We start from the raw sequence: 16,730 nt of genomic DNA, 5'->3' as shown, positions 1-16,730 counted from the left end.
GTCATGGGTAAGGTTGGGTCTAGGATGAACTAGAAGTAAAAGCAAATACACAGTTAATTTGGACGGCTTCCCCTGCCCTTGTCCTCGCCCACTGCCCACTGCGTCCGTTCGCAGCATGTGCGGTAACAGACGCCACTGGTCTTCCTTGTGGTCGAAGGAGGAGATGTTGGGTGAGAGGCGAGGCTGATGGCTGCTGGCGCGCTGGGGCTGACCTCGGAGGGACTGTGTCCCAGGAGGGAAGGAACGTATCCCAGGCAGGAGGAGTCCCCACCCAGAGCTCCTGTGAGCCCTTGGGAATCGCAGAACCCGCAGAAAGGGTAAGAGCGTCTCGGTAGGTCCCCCCGCCCCACTCTGAACTGCCCGAGCCGTCCTGCTTCAGAGGACGGCGTGTAACGGTAGGAAGACTTCCAGCACCTGGACCTCCTCTGAGGGAGCCCCACCACGAGGGCTGCTCTGAGAGGCACGTCTCACCCCCGTCCCCACCAGCCCCGTGGGGCGCGCTCAGTGCCCGAGCCCCCTTCCTGCGCCTGTATGGGAGGTCAGGCGAGCACGGCCACTGGAGTGCCTCGTCCCTCGGCCATCACCTGAGGAGAGGACGCCCATCCTCCCGCACCTCGCCGTGCTGGGGTGGGCGGCTGGCATGGCCAGCGGCCCTCGTGGCCCCGAGTGCCGGGGATGGGGGGAGGGCGGGTAGCTTGATACCATCCCCAGAGCAAGCCGGGAGCAGCCCAAGGAGCTGGTCCCCTCATTAAGAAGGGGCATTGTTTTCAATGGGGGGGGCATGAATTAGAAAATTCTTCTTGGCCTTTTGGGCAAGAGTATAACGTGGACCTGCCCCTCTGCCACCGGGGGAGGCGGGGCGCTCCCAGCCTCTGGGGATGACCAGGCCTCATCAAGGCAGAAGCCACCGCAGCCTCGTCCCCTGAGATGTTGACATAAACAGTTGTCTCCTCTGGCAGAACTCCGTGCCTGGGATTGAAGTCACCAGTCCGTCCTGCTGGGACAGAAATCACGGCTCCCGCGTGGGGAGGAGCAGGGGTGGGGCGTAGGCGCGCTCGCCCCAGATCCGCCTCGGGAAGCCCCGTGTGCAGTTCACAGTAACGCTTCTAGACACGCTGACATCCTCCTGTGCGTAACCACCACTCACTGCACACATAACCCACCAGTGACCTGTTTTATAAAATCCACGTAATCTGCAGAAGCTCACGACATCTCCTAAAATCCCTTGTGTCCATCTCCCGACCCCCGTAGGCACCTTCTCTGTCTTTCCTCGTCCTCTCTCCCTCTCCGTCTCTCCTCCACGTATCTGAAAGCTGGGAGGGCCGACAGAGAGAGCACAGTGGCCCTGGCAGGACAGCGGCACTTTCTCCCGTAAATCCCATACAGAAGCCCCCACACCTGCTGCAGGAGAGCTGGGAACCTTCTCTACTCCAATGTCGACGTGACAAGCCCTGTAGCATGTCGCTTAGGGCTGGAAGGTGCTTCCTCCACTTGTCTGTCCAAAATCTTACAGGTCTGGTGCCTGCTCCAGTGTTGAGAAAATCTGGTCACGTAGTTGGGCTCAGGGCTCCAGAACTTCCCCCTAAACCTTTCTTCTTCTTCCTTTTCTCTGACGTTCCTCTCCCCGGAGCGGCAGGGGCTCCTGCTGTCCCCTCCTTCCGCTGTCCCTTCGGTGGTCACCGTCCATCACCCGCACGCCCTCACTTCTGACCTCCATCCCCCACTTACCCTCCTCACCGCGCAGGGACTTGCCACGCCCGGTCAGGAGGGGATGTTTGCCGGAGGACTTGGGGGCTCTGCCAGCGGCACGGCATGGACTCAACGGCCACTCTGTGTCCCCCTGGCAGGTGCCCTGGTTCAAGCAGAGACGGAGCCCTGTGCCCTCTCATGCCCGCAGCCAGCCTGGGCTGTGCACCATGTACCAGGTAAGACGTGTGTTGGCCCCGCCAGGCCCCTCCCGTCCCCCTGGTCGTGAGGGCTGCATCTGGGCACACGCCAGCCCACGGGCTACAGCAGGGCTGACGCACGTGGGGGAGTCACATTTGCGAAGCGAGGGGCCAGCTCCTCAAGGGAAGCTAGCGAGGGTCCAGGTGAGAAGACTGAAAACTCTTGTTCGGGAGGCCTTTGAGTTCTCAGGCAGGGGACTGTGCAGGTGACGACTGCCAAGGGCCAGGTCTGGGGCAGGGGCGGGGGAAGAGCCCCCGGGCCCAGCCAGGCCTCGGCGGCTCTACGGCACCAGGACACAGAGAGTCGGTCACCACCGTGACATTTAGTTGACCTTGAAAACCAGCGTCTGACATACACTGAGCGATCGCTAGTTGAATTACGTTGTCACATGATGTGTGTCCTTGGCGGTTTGCCCCCACCTGGGCTCGGCTGGGCTGCGCTGGAATGGAGGGCCAGCCATCAGCGGTCCTGGTCTCCTGCTCCGGGCACGGATGGCAAGGGCAGTGGGGAGAGGCGCCATCACCGCGGCGGAATCCCAAGTCAACCAGGAGTCCCAGCGCCACTTACGCACGGTGGCAGCCACCCCACGAGCTGGCAGCCACAGAACGACGCTTTCAGGTGACGGGGGCCCCTGAGCCTGGTCCCCGAGTGTGCCACCTGGGAAAGCGCGAAGGCTGAGAACCCGTGCCTGGAGACGACAGACAGCGCTGCGAGCGCACCGCCCGACACGCCTGTGGACCGTCCCCCCCAAGAGCGTCAGCGGGACAGGCTGTGGTCCCGCTCCTGTGGCCACACACTCTGTAGACGCCTCTCTCCGCGGCTTGTTGGTCAAAGCAAACGCCCTGCCTGGGGGGCCGGTGCTCCCGGACGCTCAGTGAGGCCACCCGAGCGCCTGGTATGTGTGACCGGACGACAGTGGGCCCCGCCGGCCACCCCGAGACCACTGCGCCTCCGTACCCTGTGCTCCCCGCCACAGACTGAGACGGCTGCTGGCGGAAGCAGAGGCCTCTGCTGGGAGGAGGGCAGGGCTGTGCTCCTCGGGTCACGCCAGAAAGCTTAGACTGTGCATCACTCTCTTCGAAAAGCCGACTTGGCAGAGGAAAGGCCACACCCCGTTCTCCACTCTTCCCCCAGACTGACCTCTGGGCGTGCGTCAGAGTAACCTCGCGTACAAGAAACAGTCTGCGGGACCCCATCTCCGTGGCCACCGGCGGGCGCTCTGTGAGGGACAAAGGACACCCTGGGGGCTCTGGTTCTTGCATCCGTCTTTTGTTCATTTACGGACAGCCTGTAGCTAGTGGGGACCCCAAATGGGACTTGGACTGGCTTACAGGAACATCCACGAGAACGTGGAAACACGCCCGGTGCCGGGCAGCTGTGTGGGTGTGGGCGCGGTGCACGCGTGTTCGCGGAGCGACAGGACAGCCAACCCAGAGCCTGAGTTGAAACCAGGGGCAAAGCTGGCACACAGCCAAGCCAGTGGGCTCCCCAACTCCTCACCGTGCAGACCCTCCGAGGGCCTCGGTGGTCCCTGAGACCCGTCCCCACCGTGCACAGCTCCTTCCAGGAGGCGCCCTGTGTCCGGGGTGCCCGGAGGGCAGGCAGGTCGGGTCTGGGAACCCCAGAACCTCCCTCCTGCAGGGAGTGGCACTTCCACGCTGTTCTTGAATGGAGAGAATCAATAAATCAGGGTCTTCTGTCCTCTCTGAGCAAGAGCTTCTGATTATTTGGAACGTCTTCCTCCAGCAACTTGGGAACCGTCAAGAACAGAACCCCATCTTGGGGTTCCTCCAGCAACTTGGGAACCCCAAGAACTTGGGGAACAGTCAAGAGGCTGGTCACATGGACCAGAGAGTAGACCTCATGGCACCTGCTGTGGGCAAGACCGCGGGGACTTGCTGCACTAAATGGCTTCAGAGTGCACCTGTCTGAGAGTCTGGGGCAAAGGGCTCTTGAAACAGGCTTGCGGGGGAGATAACAGCCGCTGACTCCAGCCCTCAGCCCAAACCGCTGCCCCTCCCCTGGATTTAGGGACTCCAGGCCGTGAGCAATGCCGAGCAGACACTCCGTGCCCTGACCTTCCAGAACACTCCTCCTCCTCCCTGTATCCCCTGGGTCTCTCTGCCTCTCTCTGCAAATCCACCAGGAAAGCTAGGAAAGCGCCAGCCAGCATGACATCAGAGTAACCATCAAAGGACACATAGGTTCCACCGTTGTCGGTGGCTTCCATGAGCCAACTCCGCACCAGGAACTCTCTGATGCCAGGGGACCCAACAGTGTCCTGGAACTGCCAGAGCTCAGCTTTTCTCGGGGTGGAAGGGGACGCTGCAGGTGGGAGAGGGAGCCCATGCAGGCAGGTGGCATCATCTTCGGGAACCCAAAGGCCAGCTGGAGAGGTGAGAATTCCAGGGGAGAGACGGACAGAGAGCAGAGTGCTGCAGGGCAGGCCCCTAGGAAAATACCAAATTCTCTCATCTTGTGTGTCCTGCTCTGCGCCCCCGGCCCCATCTCCCTCCATGGGGTCCCCATCTCGGGGGACCACGTGAAGCAGAATGCTGTGGGTATGCCAAGCCTCAAGCAGGACACTCGGTCCCGTGGCCGACCCTCCCTGCGTGGCCTCCCCCTGAGTCCTGGGAGCCAGTGAGGAGCAGCAGTAGGACAGCGTCCACCCCAACGGCCCCTGGCTCCTAGTCTCTTGGAGGCTGAAGGACACTTCATCCAGGCCTCCCTGGCTGGAGAGACCCAGGCAGCCCCCACGCTCTCACTCCAGAGTGCCAAGGAGCCAAGACACCTCGCGCCACGGACCAGAGCTGAGTTAGAATCAGAGACACGGGCTGCGGCTTGGCTTGGACCGTGGGGCTCCCTTTCCTCACCGGAAGAGCACCAACAGCAGTGAAAGTGGCCTTCTGTGCTGACCACACCGTGGGGAACCCGTGCTCCCCCTCAGCCCTGGGCCCCTCTACGTCTGGTGTGCCCTGCCTTTCAGCCATGCGACACCTGAGAGCCTCTGGACAGACACCCAGGGCCCCGGGCGCCTCCGGCTCCCCGTCAGTCAGCCTGTCACTGCCTCTGGCCGTGGGGTGGAGGTGGGGGGCGGGTGCGTTCCTGCTTCCAGGCCTCAGCTTCTCGACCACACAGTAAGTGACAGATGAAGACCTGTTCTCTGAAGACTGGGTGTAGCGCGTCCGGGGACATCTGCAGGTGCTGCCCGGGACTCAGGTCTCACCAGCAGCAATCGGGAGGCCTTCGGGTGTGCTGGGCCTGCGAGAGCTCGGTCTGTGTGCAGGGGAGACGGAAACCCCGTCTCCAGCCTCCGAAGACGCCGTGCCCAGCCCCCTTGTCTCCTGAATCAGAGCCTCCCGTTTGCCGAACTCTGGCTCTGGCCGGAGGTGCATGAGCCCCGCGGCCGCACATCTGGTGGACGCCGTGGGTCTGGCCGTGGGCCCCCAGAGAGACCAGGCTCCTCGGGGAGTGTGCCGGCAGAGACGGGTGGCCTGGCCTCTCCCCCGGGGGCCCAGCGCTCCGCTCTGCCCCTGAGGGCTCCTTCCCACCGCCACTGAGCTGGGGGCCAAGGCCCTCACCTACTGCACAACCCACGGCAACTTGTCTTGTCCTTCCGAAGAGAATGCTCCCGACCCCACAGCCCTGACCTGCTTACCCGCTTTCGGTGTAGAGACGACTGGATTCCAAGACAAGACACTGGGGCCATCGTTTTGGTGTCTAGGCCCATTGTGACATTCGCTTAACATTTACACTCAAAGAGCCTCCTGTGCCCGTCAGACTCACCGAGGTCTTTGCACACCGGGTGCCTGGAAGCAGCGGACACAGACCAGCGCGGGGTGCGCCGACGTCCGGTTCTGCTCCCGCCTCCCTGGAGACAGCGAGGAAGCATCAGGTGGGCTGCATTCCAGAAGGGCTGCGGACCCTGCGCCAGCCACCCTGACTCTGGGGGAGCAGAGCTTCCCGGCGGGGAAGACGCCTCTTTCCTTTCAGGGAGCGCTGCCGGTTTCCCCAGGCGAGGGGCGGGGACGCTGCTGCGTCTCTGGAGCCCCGGGTCACCAGTCCCTGGTCACCAGAGCCATTTGTGGCTTTGGGAGCCTCTCAGGGCCACTTCCAGGCCGACAGGCACCCCGTTCCCCTCCGTGGCCTTCCTCTCTGCCGCGCCCACCTCCCAGGATGACGGAGTTGGACCCCGGGCCTCAGGCTGTGACATGGGGCTTGCTGTCTCTTTCTGTGCCCAGGGGGACAGCCTCTTGTCATTCCGACCCCTGCATGGCCCCCGAGGGGGGCAGAGCCATCCCTGCGGGGCAGGGCTGCGTCTCCCGATCCGCCGGAGGGAGTCAGAGCCCGCGCTCCCCTGCGGCCCTGCAGACGGCAGCCTTCGTCGTCACCGGCGTTTTCACCGTCTGCTCGTGGCAAAGCCCTGGACCTCGGCGCCGGCCCCCGCCGCACTGACCGCCGGGGACAGCCGCACGCCCACCAGCCGCCGTGCCCGCAGACTGCACAGCCTGCCCGCGGCTTCGCTTTCCGGGATCAGAGAAGAGGCTGACCGTAGGGCCAGGCGCCAGGTAACCTAAAATTTCCCTCTAAATCAACGGTCTGCCAGAAATTCCTCCAGAAATAGAGAAATGACTGCCGTTGGCCCCGCACAGCTCTCTCTGAAGAAAGAAACTCGGGCTCTAATTAACCTCACTCGAGTCAACAATTCAGAAATGAACACATCCTTCCGCTTGCAGGGAACAAAATCACAGGACACACTGCATGTGCCCTTCAGACGGAGAAGAATGTCCCCCATTTGTGACATCTGGGACGTCTTGACTTTGCCCAAAATAGCCCCGACGCTGTCTCCTGAGGCACGTTGAAGTCTGAGCAAAACCGGCGTCACGGCTGCGTCTGAGAAACAGACATGAGCAAAAGTAGGAGCGTGGCCAAGGCCACGGGAGAGCCTCGTCTGGCCACCCGTGGTGTCTGCGGACACCGGGGAGTCACGGGGTTTGTGGGGCACCGATGGGGGCGCCCCTGCCCCGGCCCCCTCCCCGGCACACCCGACCGGAAAGGGCGCGAGGTCCCAGCTGAGACGCCTCACAGTCAGACCCGTCTCTTCTCCCCAAACTTGTAACCCTCGGCGCACTTGCTGGTTCGGAAGTACTTCCCCGGGGTCCGGCTCAGCAGCTGGGGCAGGCCGGGCGGTTCTGCGGTGGAGACAGGCCTGGCTGGCAGAGACGAGGACAGCGCTGGATGGAGAGAAGCTGCTCCTGCCGCGGCCTCTTCAGGGAGTCCTTGAGGAGGATAAGCCACCGGAACCAGATTGCCCGTGGCCCCGAAGGGTCTCTACCCGCCATGGGAGGAGCGTGAAGCGGGGAGGGGGCGGGAAGGGTATGTGGGTTCCTTCGTGTGCGGTTCGTGGTCAGGAAACCTGAGGAGGTCACCCGCGAGCGTGCTGGGGCTGGGCTCCAGGAGAAAGACGTTCCAGCGATCCTGTCCTGTTCGCCGCGCCTTGAGGTCCGTGGCCCCAAACAGGTCACGCAGATTCATCATGTGGCTCCCTGGAAAGGAATCTCCCAGGATTGGCCCCAATCAAAGACTTCTCTGGCACAAAAAAGCAAAATGCACCTTCCTTTACTCGGTCCCTCTCAGGAGCCCTGGTGAAACCCTCCGCATGGACGGCGGGGCAGGACACAGGGCTGTCCTGTGCGCTCAGCCCTTCGGTTACTGGCAGGAGCTCTGACACGTGTCCGTCTCCCTCCTGGCTGGCGGGGGCCGCTTTCAGTCCCACGAACAGAGCGGGATGGCACAGCCCTTACGGGCAGCTCGCGGGGAGCTGCGGCATCTCCCGGCTCAGTGGGAGCTGACTGGCCCCTAGCTTTAATGACTCGGAAATGCATCCTTCAAAACGATCACCAAACTGGAAAATCTCGCCTCTTCCACCGCTGTTTTGCATTCACTGTCCCCAGCTGTCCGTGTTTACCAAAAATGAGTCGGAACTAATCTTTTGGAAAGAGTGGTAGCCGCCGCATCCCCAGCTCTCCGGGCTCTAACGGGCCCCTCTGACACCGTCAACAGATACTACTTTTGCTTATGTACAGGAGCATCTGTAGTTCTAGCCTGTCACACCTTCACAAGGTGACGTACGGTAAGTCTACACATTTTTAAAGAATAAAATAATCCTACACTTTTAAAAAACTCCATTCTCCCTTCCAATGTTTTCCTTCTGTCATATGGCTAGCCTGCGATTTCTTCATCTGCTTCCAAGTGTTGGGTTTGGAACATCAGCCTCTGCCCCACGTGGAACCACAGGAATCTGGCTCGGGGTGGCGGCTGCTGCCCCGGGTCCTGGACCAAAAGTCAGGAGAGCCCCCCCCCCCCCCCCCCCGCTTCCGCACCTGTTAAACGGAGCGGCGTTTCCGCCCCAGCAGCGCTGCGGGAGAGCGTGGCAATCACACACCATCCACTGTAAAAGCCCGTGGGATGGCTTTCCTTTCTCCCTTTTTGAATGGAATCCTTTGGGGACACAGAGAAATTCCTAGAACTCGGGTGGTTTAGCTACGTAGGTCGGCGCCAGGAGGAAAACCATCCCTGGGGTTAGCCCCGGGCATCCCATATCTGGACCCTCCAAGACAGGGTGACAGACGAGCCCTGGGGGCGTCGGGGCCGTGGGACAGAGTGAGGCGGCTGCGTAGCGCCTCCAGCGGCCAGAGTTCCGTGCCGGGATCAGATCCTTGCTGAGGACCCGTGCTCGGGCTGAGCGCCCGGAGCGGGGGTACGGGCCGGTGTGACGAGTGCCGTCCGCGCTGAGCTCCCCGAGGAGCCTCGACTGCCAGCTCAAGAACGGGCGGGGCCCACGTAGGAACGGCTCCCTGAGCTCCTTTCTTTCTCGGTCCCGTAGGAAGGACGGAGCAGAGACCAGCACGCACTCGGGTTGGAAGGAGCAATGTCCCCCAGATGAGTGCACCGTAGAGGGGCGGAACCTACATACTGTTCCTGTGCGTTGTCGGAAGCGAGCTGGAGCAGCCTCCGGGATGTTTGAGAGAGATTCTAAGATTATGACATAGCCGAGGTCATCGCCCCACTAGGACGACCTTAACCATGAGGGACAAAGGGCTAGATGCGCGCGATCCTGAAGTTTGGGTTTAAACCCCCGCAGAGGACTGGTGCTAACACGGCCGCCGTCTGCCGTGTAGCCGCTGTCCGCTAGTGGCCTGCGCCGGCCGGTCGTCCAGCCCCTGCCTTCGAGCTGCGTGTGCAGGGACACGCGGCCACTCTCCCGCCCCTGCCCTGCACTCGGGCGAGAGCGTTCATCCAGAAGAGAAAAGCGAGCACAGCGAGGCCTGGGCCGGGGGAGGGCAGGGACCCCGAGGCTCACTGGGCTGTGCTCGGGCAACGGCGAGCGCCCCGGTGTGTCTTGGAGCCCCGCGCCCCTGGGCCGCACACAGAGGTGGGGACGCAGCCGAGGGCCGGGGATTCCCTGTGGTTTCGTTCGCGGACATTCCACCGGCTCCGGAGAGGTAAGTGGGAGCCACGGCCGTTCTTCGCTCACCGCCAACCCGGCACGGCGCATAGTCGCTGTCTGCACGGGAGCAGCGTCTTCCTCGGCGCGGGAAGGAGCCGGTCGGTCGGTGTCTGGTCCGCTCCGAGTGCGAGCGCTGGGGAGGGCTCCTGTGTTCACGCAGCGGCCGCGGCGTTCGGAGGCGCGGGTCCTTCCCCGGTGGGTGGCCGTGGGTCTGCGGGTGCGTCCGGTGAAAACGAACCTCCTGTTAGGACGCCGGGCTCTGGCTCTCGGGCAAACCGGAGCAGGTGAAAATCCTTCCTGAGGTCGATGCGGCGCGGCCGTGGCCTGGAAGCCGGTGCACGCGCTCCCCCTGCTGGCCACGGGCATTATCTCAAGCGGAGGGAAATGGTACGAAAAGCCATACAAGGACTCGGGTTCAAGGAACGACTTTACCCTAAATATTAATGAAACGGTTGCCCTTGGTGCCTTGGCTTCCCTCACACGGCGTGGGACTTGATTTGCCATCAAGGAGTTGTCATTTTATTGGTCTTGATGCCAAAAGAAAGAGTAACCGGTCGTGCCAGAAATACTGTGCCAGCTGAGAGCCCGTCCGAAGGCACCTGCCCACTTGTCTGTTTGTGCGCGCAGAGCTGGGTCCGGACACTGTTTCACCAAATCGAGAAGCCAGGGCCATCCCTAAGTAGTAGAGTTTCTTCTACAACCTTTCAGATTTTGACTTTTCTATATAACAAGCTTGTGTTTTCTCATTGGCACAAAAGCTTTCATGAAGAAATAAGCAGATTAATTTTTTCAAATCTCGCTCGTGCAGAAATGGTCAGCTGTACGTGTGGACACGGCCTGCCGCGGGGTGGACGGGCTCCCGGGCTCCGACAGCCCTCGGCCCCGCAGGGAGCTGCTGCCCCTCGCCCCGGCTCATCCTGCTGACCTGGGGACGCCCCCTCTGCCTCCTAACCTCCGCAGGAAACGAGCCTGGGACCGACGTGGCGAGACACACCCGTCCGGACCGATGAGGGCGAACTGTTAACCTTGGCTTCCTTCTTCAACCTGAGTGGACACAGAAGTGCTTCATCGGAGAATCACTAACTCTGCGTCCTGAAAACTCACTAAGCGTTGGAGCGCCTGTGTGGCTCCGTCAAGGAAGCATCTGACTCTTGGTCTCGGCTCATGTCTTGATTTCAGGGTCGTGGGATTGCGCCCGTGTTGAGAGCTAAAAAAAAAAAAAAAAAAGAACAGAAAAAGAAGAGAAACAACAACAAACTAAGGAAGAAAACCCCTTCTGTCGGGGGCCCCGTCCAGTGGGCCTCTGGCAGGGGACTCCATCCGCCACCAGTATGTGCGGGGCAGAGGCTGAAGACCGAGGAGGGACGGAGGGGGAACCCCACAAGTGACCAGGCCACAGCCTCGCGCCCGTCCGCCTGGCCTGGCCGCAGCTGGTCTGCGGGGCTGACAGGTCACCTCGTGCCCCGGGACCTGCCCCTCTTCCCTCCTGCCAGTGCTTCCTCCGGACACAGCGTCCTCCCCGTGTCTCCCGGCCCAGCACATGAGCCCCTTCCTTCCCGTGCTGTATGAGAGAAGTCTAAGTACCCACGTCCCATGAACTGTAAAATTTAACCAATAACCACAACCCCAGTGTTTTGGAAATGCCTCCCCAGGCCTGCCAGGGGCTCCTGCTGCTGCACGGGCAGACGCAGGCCCTGCTCTGACCTGACCCGACCGTCAGCCCCAGACACTTCCCTAGGGGAGGGCCCTGTGGCCCCTCCAGCCGTGGGTGGGCCGCTCCTTTCGGCAGGGCAGACCGGCCTGCGCATGGCGCTAGCCTCGTACTTGGCCACCCTACGCGTTCTCCCTGCCCGACAGCTTCCCTCCGAGCCGCTGGGGGTCTGAGCACCCCTTCTGCCGGTTGTCGGAAGCATTGCCAGATGTGGGCAAGCTGGGGGCTCAGCACAGAAGCCAGAAGGGGGCAGCCCCCCAGGTGCCCTCGATGGAGGAACGGACCAACCAAAGGGATGTGTCCATGCGACAGAACGTCATCCAGCCCGAGTGATCTAGGAAGGGGATCGTGGCGGCTACTCCACACGGTGAGCCTCAGAGGGCAGGGCTGCCGGCAGCCAGACACGGCAGGACCCACCAGCCCGCCCCTGCGAGGTGCCTGGGACAGTTACATCCACGGAGACACAAAGGAGGTGGTGGGCACCAGGGGCCAGGGGCAGGGAAACGGGAGCCTGGTGCATCTGGAGGGACGGCCAGACTCACGGACACAGGCCTCCGGCCGGACAGTCCTGCTGATGACACAGGGTCGTCTTCGACCCTCGGCTTCATAAAGACAGACCCTGCTAATGGCCGTGGTCCAGTTTAGGTCCTAATCTACAGAGACACAGATGCGCTTTCTCTGTGCAGTTCTGTGAATTTTAATGCCTGTGGCCTTCTGTGGCCTTCTGTGGCCTTCTGTGTGGCTGCCAGCACAGTGAGGACCCTTCAGCCCAGAGCCACCCCCCGCGTTCCCGTCGGACCCACACCACAGGCTCCCCTCACCCATCCTGCGCCCTGGCGACTGCCGCTCCGCTCCCCGCCGTGGCTGAATCGTGAGAAGAACATCCCGGAAGTCTCGGAGTGGCTTCTTCCACTCGGCGTGACACCATGGAGAGGCCTCTGAGTCCCCACAGGTATCACGCTCTTCGGGTCTTCCTGCTGCCGTTCCGTCCGTCTTTCCTCTCACTGAGGAACGTTTGGGCTGTTTGGGCCAATGACTGATCTTCAGGAATTGAGCTGCTAATAAACACTCGTGGACAGGTTTGTTTTTTTTTTTTTTTTTTTTTTTAATGAACATGAGTTTTCATTTAAGATTGAAATTACTATTTCTCTCAAATTCTTGGCCAATATATTCATTACCAAAAAAAAGAATAATAATAATAAATAAGTTCGAGAAATACTGTTTGCCTTCTACCCTTCAAAGCAGGGAGCAGGGCTGCTGGGTCCTACGGGAAGTAAATGGTTAACTTTAGAAGAAGCTGCCAGCGTGCTTGACAGAGGCCTGTTCCATTTTGCATTCTTACCAGCGGTGCAAGAGCGCTCCCGGTGCCCCCCACCCTTGTCAACGCTTAGTATTGTCAGTATTTTAAATTTCGCCCACTGTGCTATCTTCTTGCGGCTTTGGGCTGCATTTTCCTAGTGGCTGACGATGTCAAGCAGCCCTTCACGCCCCTGCTGTGTCCCACGCCGCATCGACTCCGTGTCTGGGCCGTCATTTTGAACGGGTTGTTTTTTAACTGTTGAGTTTTGAGAGCTCCTTCCATATCCTGGTTTCAGGGGCTTTGTCAGATGCGTGTTTTGCACATATTTTCTTTAGGCTGTAGCCTGACTTTTCATTCTCTTAACAGTGTCTTTTGCAAAACCAAAGTTTTTAAATTTTATGGGCCATTCCTTGGATGTCGTGTCTAAGAACTATGCTTTCTTCTAAATCTGTGCAGTTTTACATTGTTGATAAAAACCTATAGTCCATTTTGAGTTCCTTTTTGGATAAGGTGTGTCATTGGGTTGAGGTTCTTTTTTTTTTTTTTTTTTTTTTAAATATGGAGACATGGTTGTCCCAAAACCATTTTTTGAAAAGACTCCTGAACAGTCTTTGCGTCTTCACCTTCCTCAGAAACCAGCGGGTCACATTGCTGAGCCGGTTTCTGGACACAGGGCTCGTCGATCCCTGTCTGTCCCCGTCCAACACCACACTCCCTTTGTTACATGCACCATACAGAAATCAAGGAAATCAAGGCATGTCCTCGAGCTTTATTCTTCTTTCCCACAATCGCTGGGCCATTTTGGTCCCTTGGCATTTCTGTTGCAGTCTCAGAAACAGCTTGTCTGTAGCTCAACAAAACCCCGCTGGGACTTTGGAAGGGGCTCCAGGACGTCGGCTGTCTGGGGAGAGCAGACACTTTTGCGGCGCTGAGCCTTGCCGTCCGTGGGCGGCACGGACGTCTGCCTGCTGGCTCGGGTCTCTGCTCTCTGCCCCAGACCCTCATGGTGTTTAGCATAGAGACCCCCTCTGTGTTTCCCACATTTATACTAACGGTTTCTTTCTCTGATGCTGTTGTGCGCGGTAGTGTTTTCAGATTTTGCTGTTTTTGCTGACTCTTCATTGCGCAGCGTGTAGAAGCGTGGTTGGTTACTCGTCACTTTACTGCCGGGGGCGCGACAGGTAGAATGATGCTGTTGGAATCAGGGGACGACCTCGGATTCCCCACGCGGCCGTCGGTTTGCAGCCAGGCGTCCAGGTCAAGTCCGTGCTTGGGCTTCGCCGTGCGTGTGATGGAGGAAGCGTGGTTCCAGCCGGACGCCGTGTGTGAGCTCTATATTAGAGGGTCTCTGCGCCTCAGCACGTCAGTCCAACACACGGTTCACCCGTGCCGCGTGCTCAGTTCCGTGCCGCGGGTTCTGAATAAACACACCCACCAGCCTTTCCATGAGCGGCGCTGCCCCTGATGCTGTGCTCCCAGAGCCCAAATGCGATTGGCCAGCTTCACGCCTCCTTTAAATGATGCTTCCCTCAGAACATTGGCGACCAATGTCTTCATCGCAAAAATCACAAAATACATCATTTGTCTTGCAGCGTTCAGAGCAGGCGTGCTAACGACGCCTGTGTAACACCTCCGTGTCTCGCTCACAACACGAGCACGTCTGAGTTGTCCGAGAGCCGCGTCCCAGGACTTACCAGTCACGTCTGTGAAAACCTCTGTGTAAAGTGTGAGGCGTTTCTCTAACCGCAGGCGTGTCCGTTACAGGTGTGAGGGGCGTCCCTGACCCAGAACCCGGTCTTGGGCGCGCAGGGGCACAGTGCGTGAACACAGGAGAAGAGCAGGGTGCGCGGGGCTAAGCCGACCACCTTCATCCAGGCCGATAGGACGGTATCTTGAGAATGACCACCTGCAGGACGTGTGAGACACTGAAAAGATGTTTGTCCTAAAGTAACTAATTTAAGTCATTTCCTGGCTCATCTGTTCTGCTTTTTAATTCTTGATTTCATACCCGCTCGTCCTGGCAGGGGAGCACACGAGGTGGGCACACGCGTTGAGTGTGGCCGGCTGGTGAGGCCAGACGCTGGAGACGGGCTGCAGGACGAGGGTCGGCGGGGGACTGGGTCACTGGGGTCGCTGTGGCGTCAGTGGAGAGCGGGTACAACGCGAAGGCTCAGGGGTTTCAGCAGTAACAGAACCCCTCGGCTCGCTCCCTGCTGTGGTCACACCTCCAGGCTCAGTGCCCCTGGGCTCCCTGGACCTCCCCGGCAGTGCTGGGGCAGACCTGAGCGGCCGGGCTCCTGGCCGGCCGCTGGCACTGCACACTCAGGGTGCTCATGGGCGAGCAGTGCGGGAGGCTAACGACCCCCCAGGTCTGCAGGGTGAGCTGGAGCCGGCTCTTCACGGGACACCCCTGCCAAGTGACTGGAGCAGAGGGCAGAGGAAGGAGCGCCGGCGCGGGGGCCGGGCCGAGAGCGCACACGGCCCTCCCCAGAGGCAGGGAGCAGGATCCCCGTGGCGCAGAGGCCGGCCACGCGTGGGGAACGTGTCCACAGCACAGCGAGGCGGCCGCGCTGTCAGAACAAAGACCTGCACTCAGGAAGCAGCACGCACACTGCGTTGCTGGGAGTCGGGTGGGTTCACAGCAGTCCTTCGGCCAGAGAAAACGTGCTCTGTTTAGTAAAGCCAAAGTGGGGGCTGGTCGGAGGTGCAGCGGGAGAGGACCACCGGGTGTGCAGATGCGTCCTGGCTGGAAAGGGAATAAGCAGAGGAAGAGCTCAGCCAGCTTCTGTTTTAGCGTCAATCCTGGGAAGGGGGCGGATGCCGGCGAGGCACTGGCGAGAGACAAGACGCATTCCTGGGGGCAAGGGTGACCACGGAGCTGCAGACCTGGGGGTCCGAGGCAAGAAAACAGACATCTGGGGTCAGCCGGCAGGTCCCCAACCGTGGGTGCTGGGCGCGTGCACCCGTGCCTCCAACCAGAGCCCAGCCAGGGTACGACAGTCACTGGTTAGGTGAGGCCCACCGAAGGCCTAAAATTCTGGAGGCGGTAGACTCCTTAGAGGCGAAGTGTCTCTTGAAGAAGGGCTCAGCCTCACGCAGGCTGCACAGAGCTGAGGAGGGACGGGAGACGCTGCAGGGACCCAGCCCGTGTAAGGGAAGTGCCCCGGTCGTCTGATGCCCGACCAGCCCCAGAGAGGCTCCCCTGGCTCTCATCTCCCTCATGTTCCTCCCCGTGCATGTCACTGGGCCAGCGGGAGGGACGCCCCGGGGTCGGTTCCACAAGCTTGCCTCCCTGAGCGCTCAGTGTGCGGGCCACGCTCAGCCCACGGTGCAGGGGCGCGTGGGGGCTGGTGGGCCTCGCTCCCTCCGCCATGTTCCACGTCACCTCTGCAGCACTTCCGGAGCTGGGAAGGGCTGGGCGCTGCTGCCCACAGCCTTCCCTCGGCTCAAGATGAGGAAGCGGTCGTCCCAACCCGGGCGGGTGCCAGTGCTGTGACCTGGGGCACTGGTTTTGAGAAACGGAGGCCAGTTCGCGTGAGGCACCCCCTTCAGAGCTCATGCTGGGGGTTTTTGCCATGAGTCCCTGCGTGTTCTCCTTTATCCGCGGCAGAAGCTCAGGGAAGTGACAGCTTTCTCGTAGCACTCAACTCACCCCGCGCCCGTCTTCAGTGGACCCACGGCCACATCCCCTTCCCTTTCCTGTGCCGTGACTCTGGGGGACCCAGGGCCGGGTCTGTGATGGAGATACCCCTGGTAAAGTCAGAGAGGCTGCTGTTCCCCTGTGGGCCCCAGGAGCATCCTGAGTCACGGCAGCCACATCCCAGCACAAAGTCCCGACCCTAAAGAAACCAGGTGCATTTCCAGGAGAGGAGAGAGGCCTCCCAGGGAGGCCAGAGCGGAGGGTGGGACCTGACCCAGCTCCCCACGCCCTCTCTTTCAGGATGGACATCACGCAGCGAGAACTGCCCACTACGGCTCCCTGCCTCAGAAGCCGCAGCACGGCCGGCCCCAAGATGAGAACCCCGTAGTGCACTTCTTCAAGAACATTGTAAGTGCTCCCATACCACTGTGAGCGGCAGGCGGCGGGAGAATCAAGCCTGGGGGGCAGCAGGTGCCCGCTCACGGCCTCATCCATGGACTGGAGTCTGTCTCCACATGACCCTGAATTCAATCCACAGGGGACCAGAGTCTATCCCCACATGACCCTGACTCTAACCATGAAGGGACCTGAGTATATCCGAGATGATCCTGAGCTCTAATCG

The 16,730-nt window shown here is 60.7% G+C and overlaps 1 protein-coding gene across 4 annotated transcripts in view; it reads left to right on the top strand.

Moving 5' to 3' along the window:
* The window catches only part of MBP (myelin basic protein), a 101,263-nt gene that overhangs the window by 73,130 nt on the left and 11,403 nt on the right, over positions 1 to 16,730 (top strand). For 2 of the 4 annotated variants that reach the window (XM_059409847.1, XM_059409846.1), the window contains exons 5-6: positions 1,848 to 1,925; positions 16,409 to 16,516. In XM_059409847.1, the coding sequence (XP_059265830.1) occupies positions 1,848 to 1,925; positions 16,409 to 16,516 (186 nt within the window). The remainder of the gene's footprint in view (positions 1 to 1,847; positions 1,926 to 16,408; positions 16,517 to 16,730) is intronic. The other 2 variants (XM_059409848.1, XM_059409849.1) reach the window with 1 other exon arrangement.

The sequence above is a fragment of the Mustela nigripes genome, chromosome 8, assembly GCF_022355385.1.
Source record: "Mustela nigripes isolate SB6536 chromosome 8, MUSNIG.SB6536, whole genome shotgun sequence".
Taxonomy (NCBI): Eukaryota; Metazoa; Chordata; class Mammalia; order Carnivora; family Mustelidae; genus Mustela; species Mustela nigripes.
The sequence above is the reverse complement of the archived record's forward strand: the minus strand, read 5'-3'. Positions and strand labels throughout refer to the sequence as shown.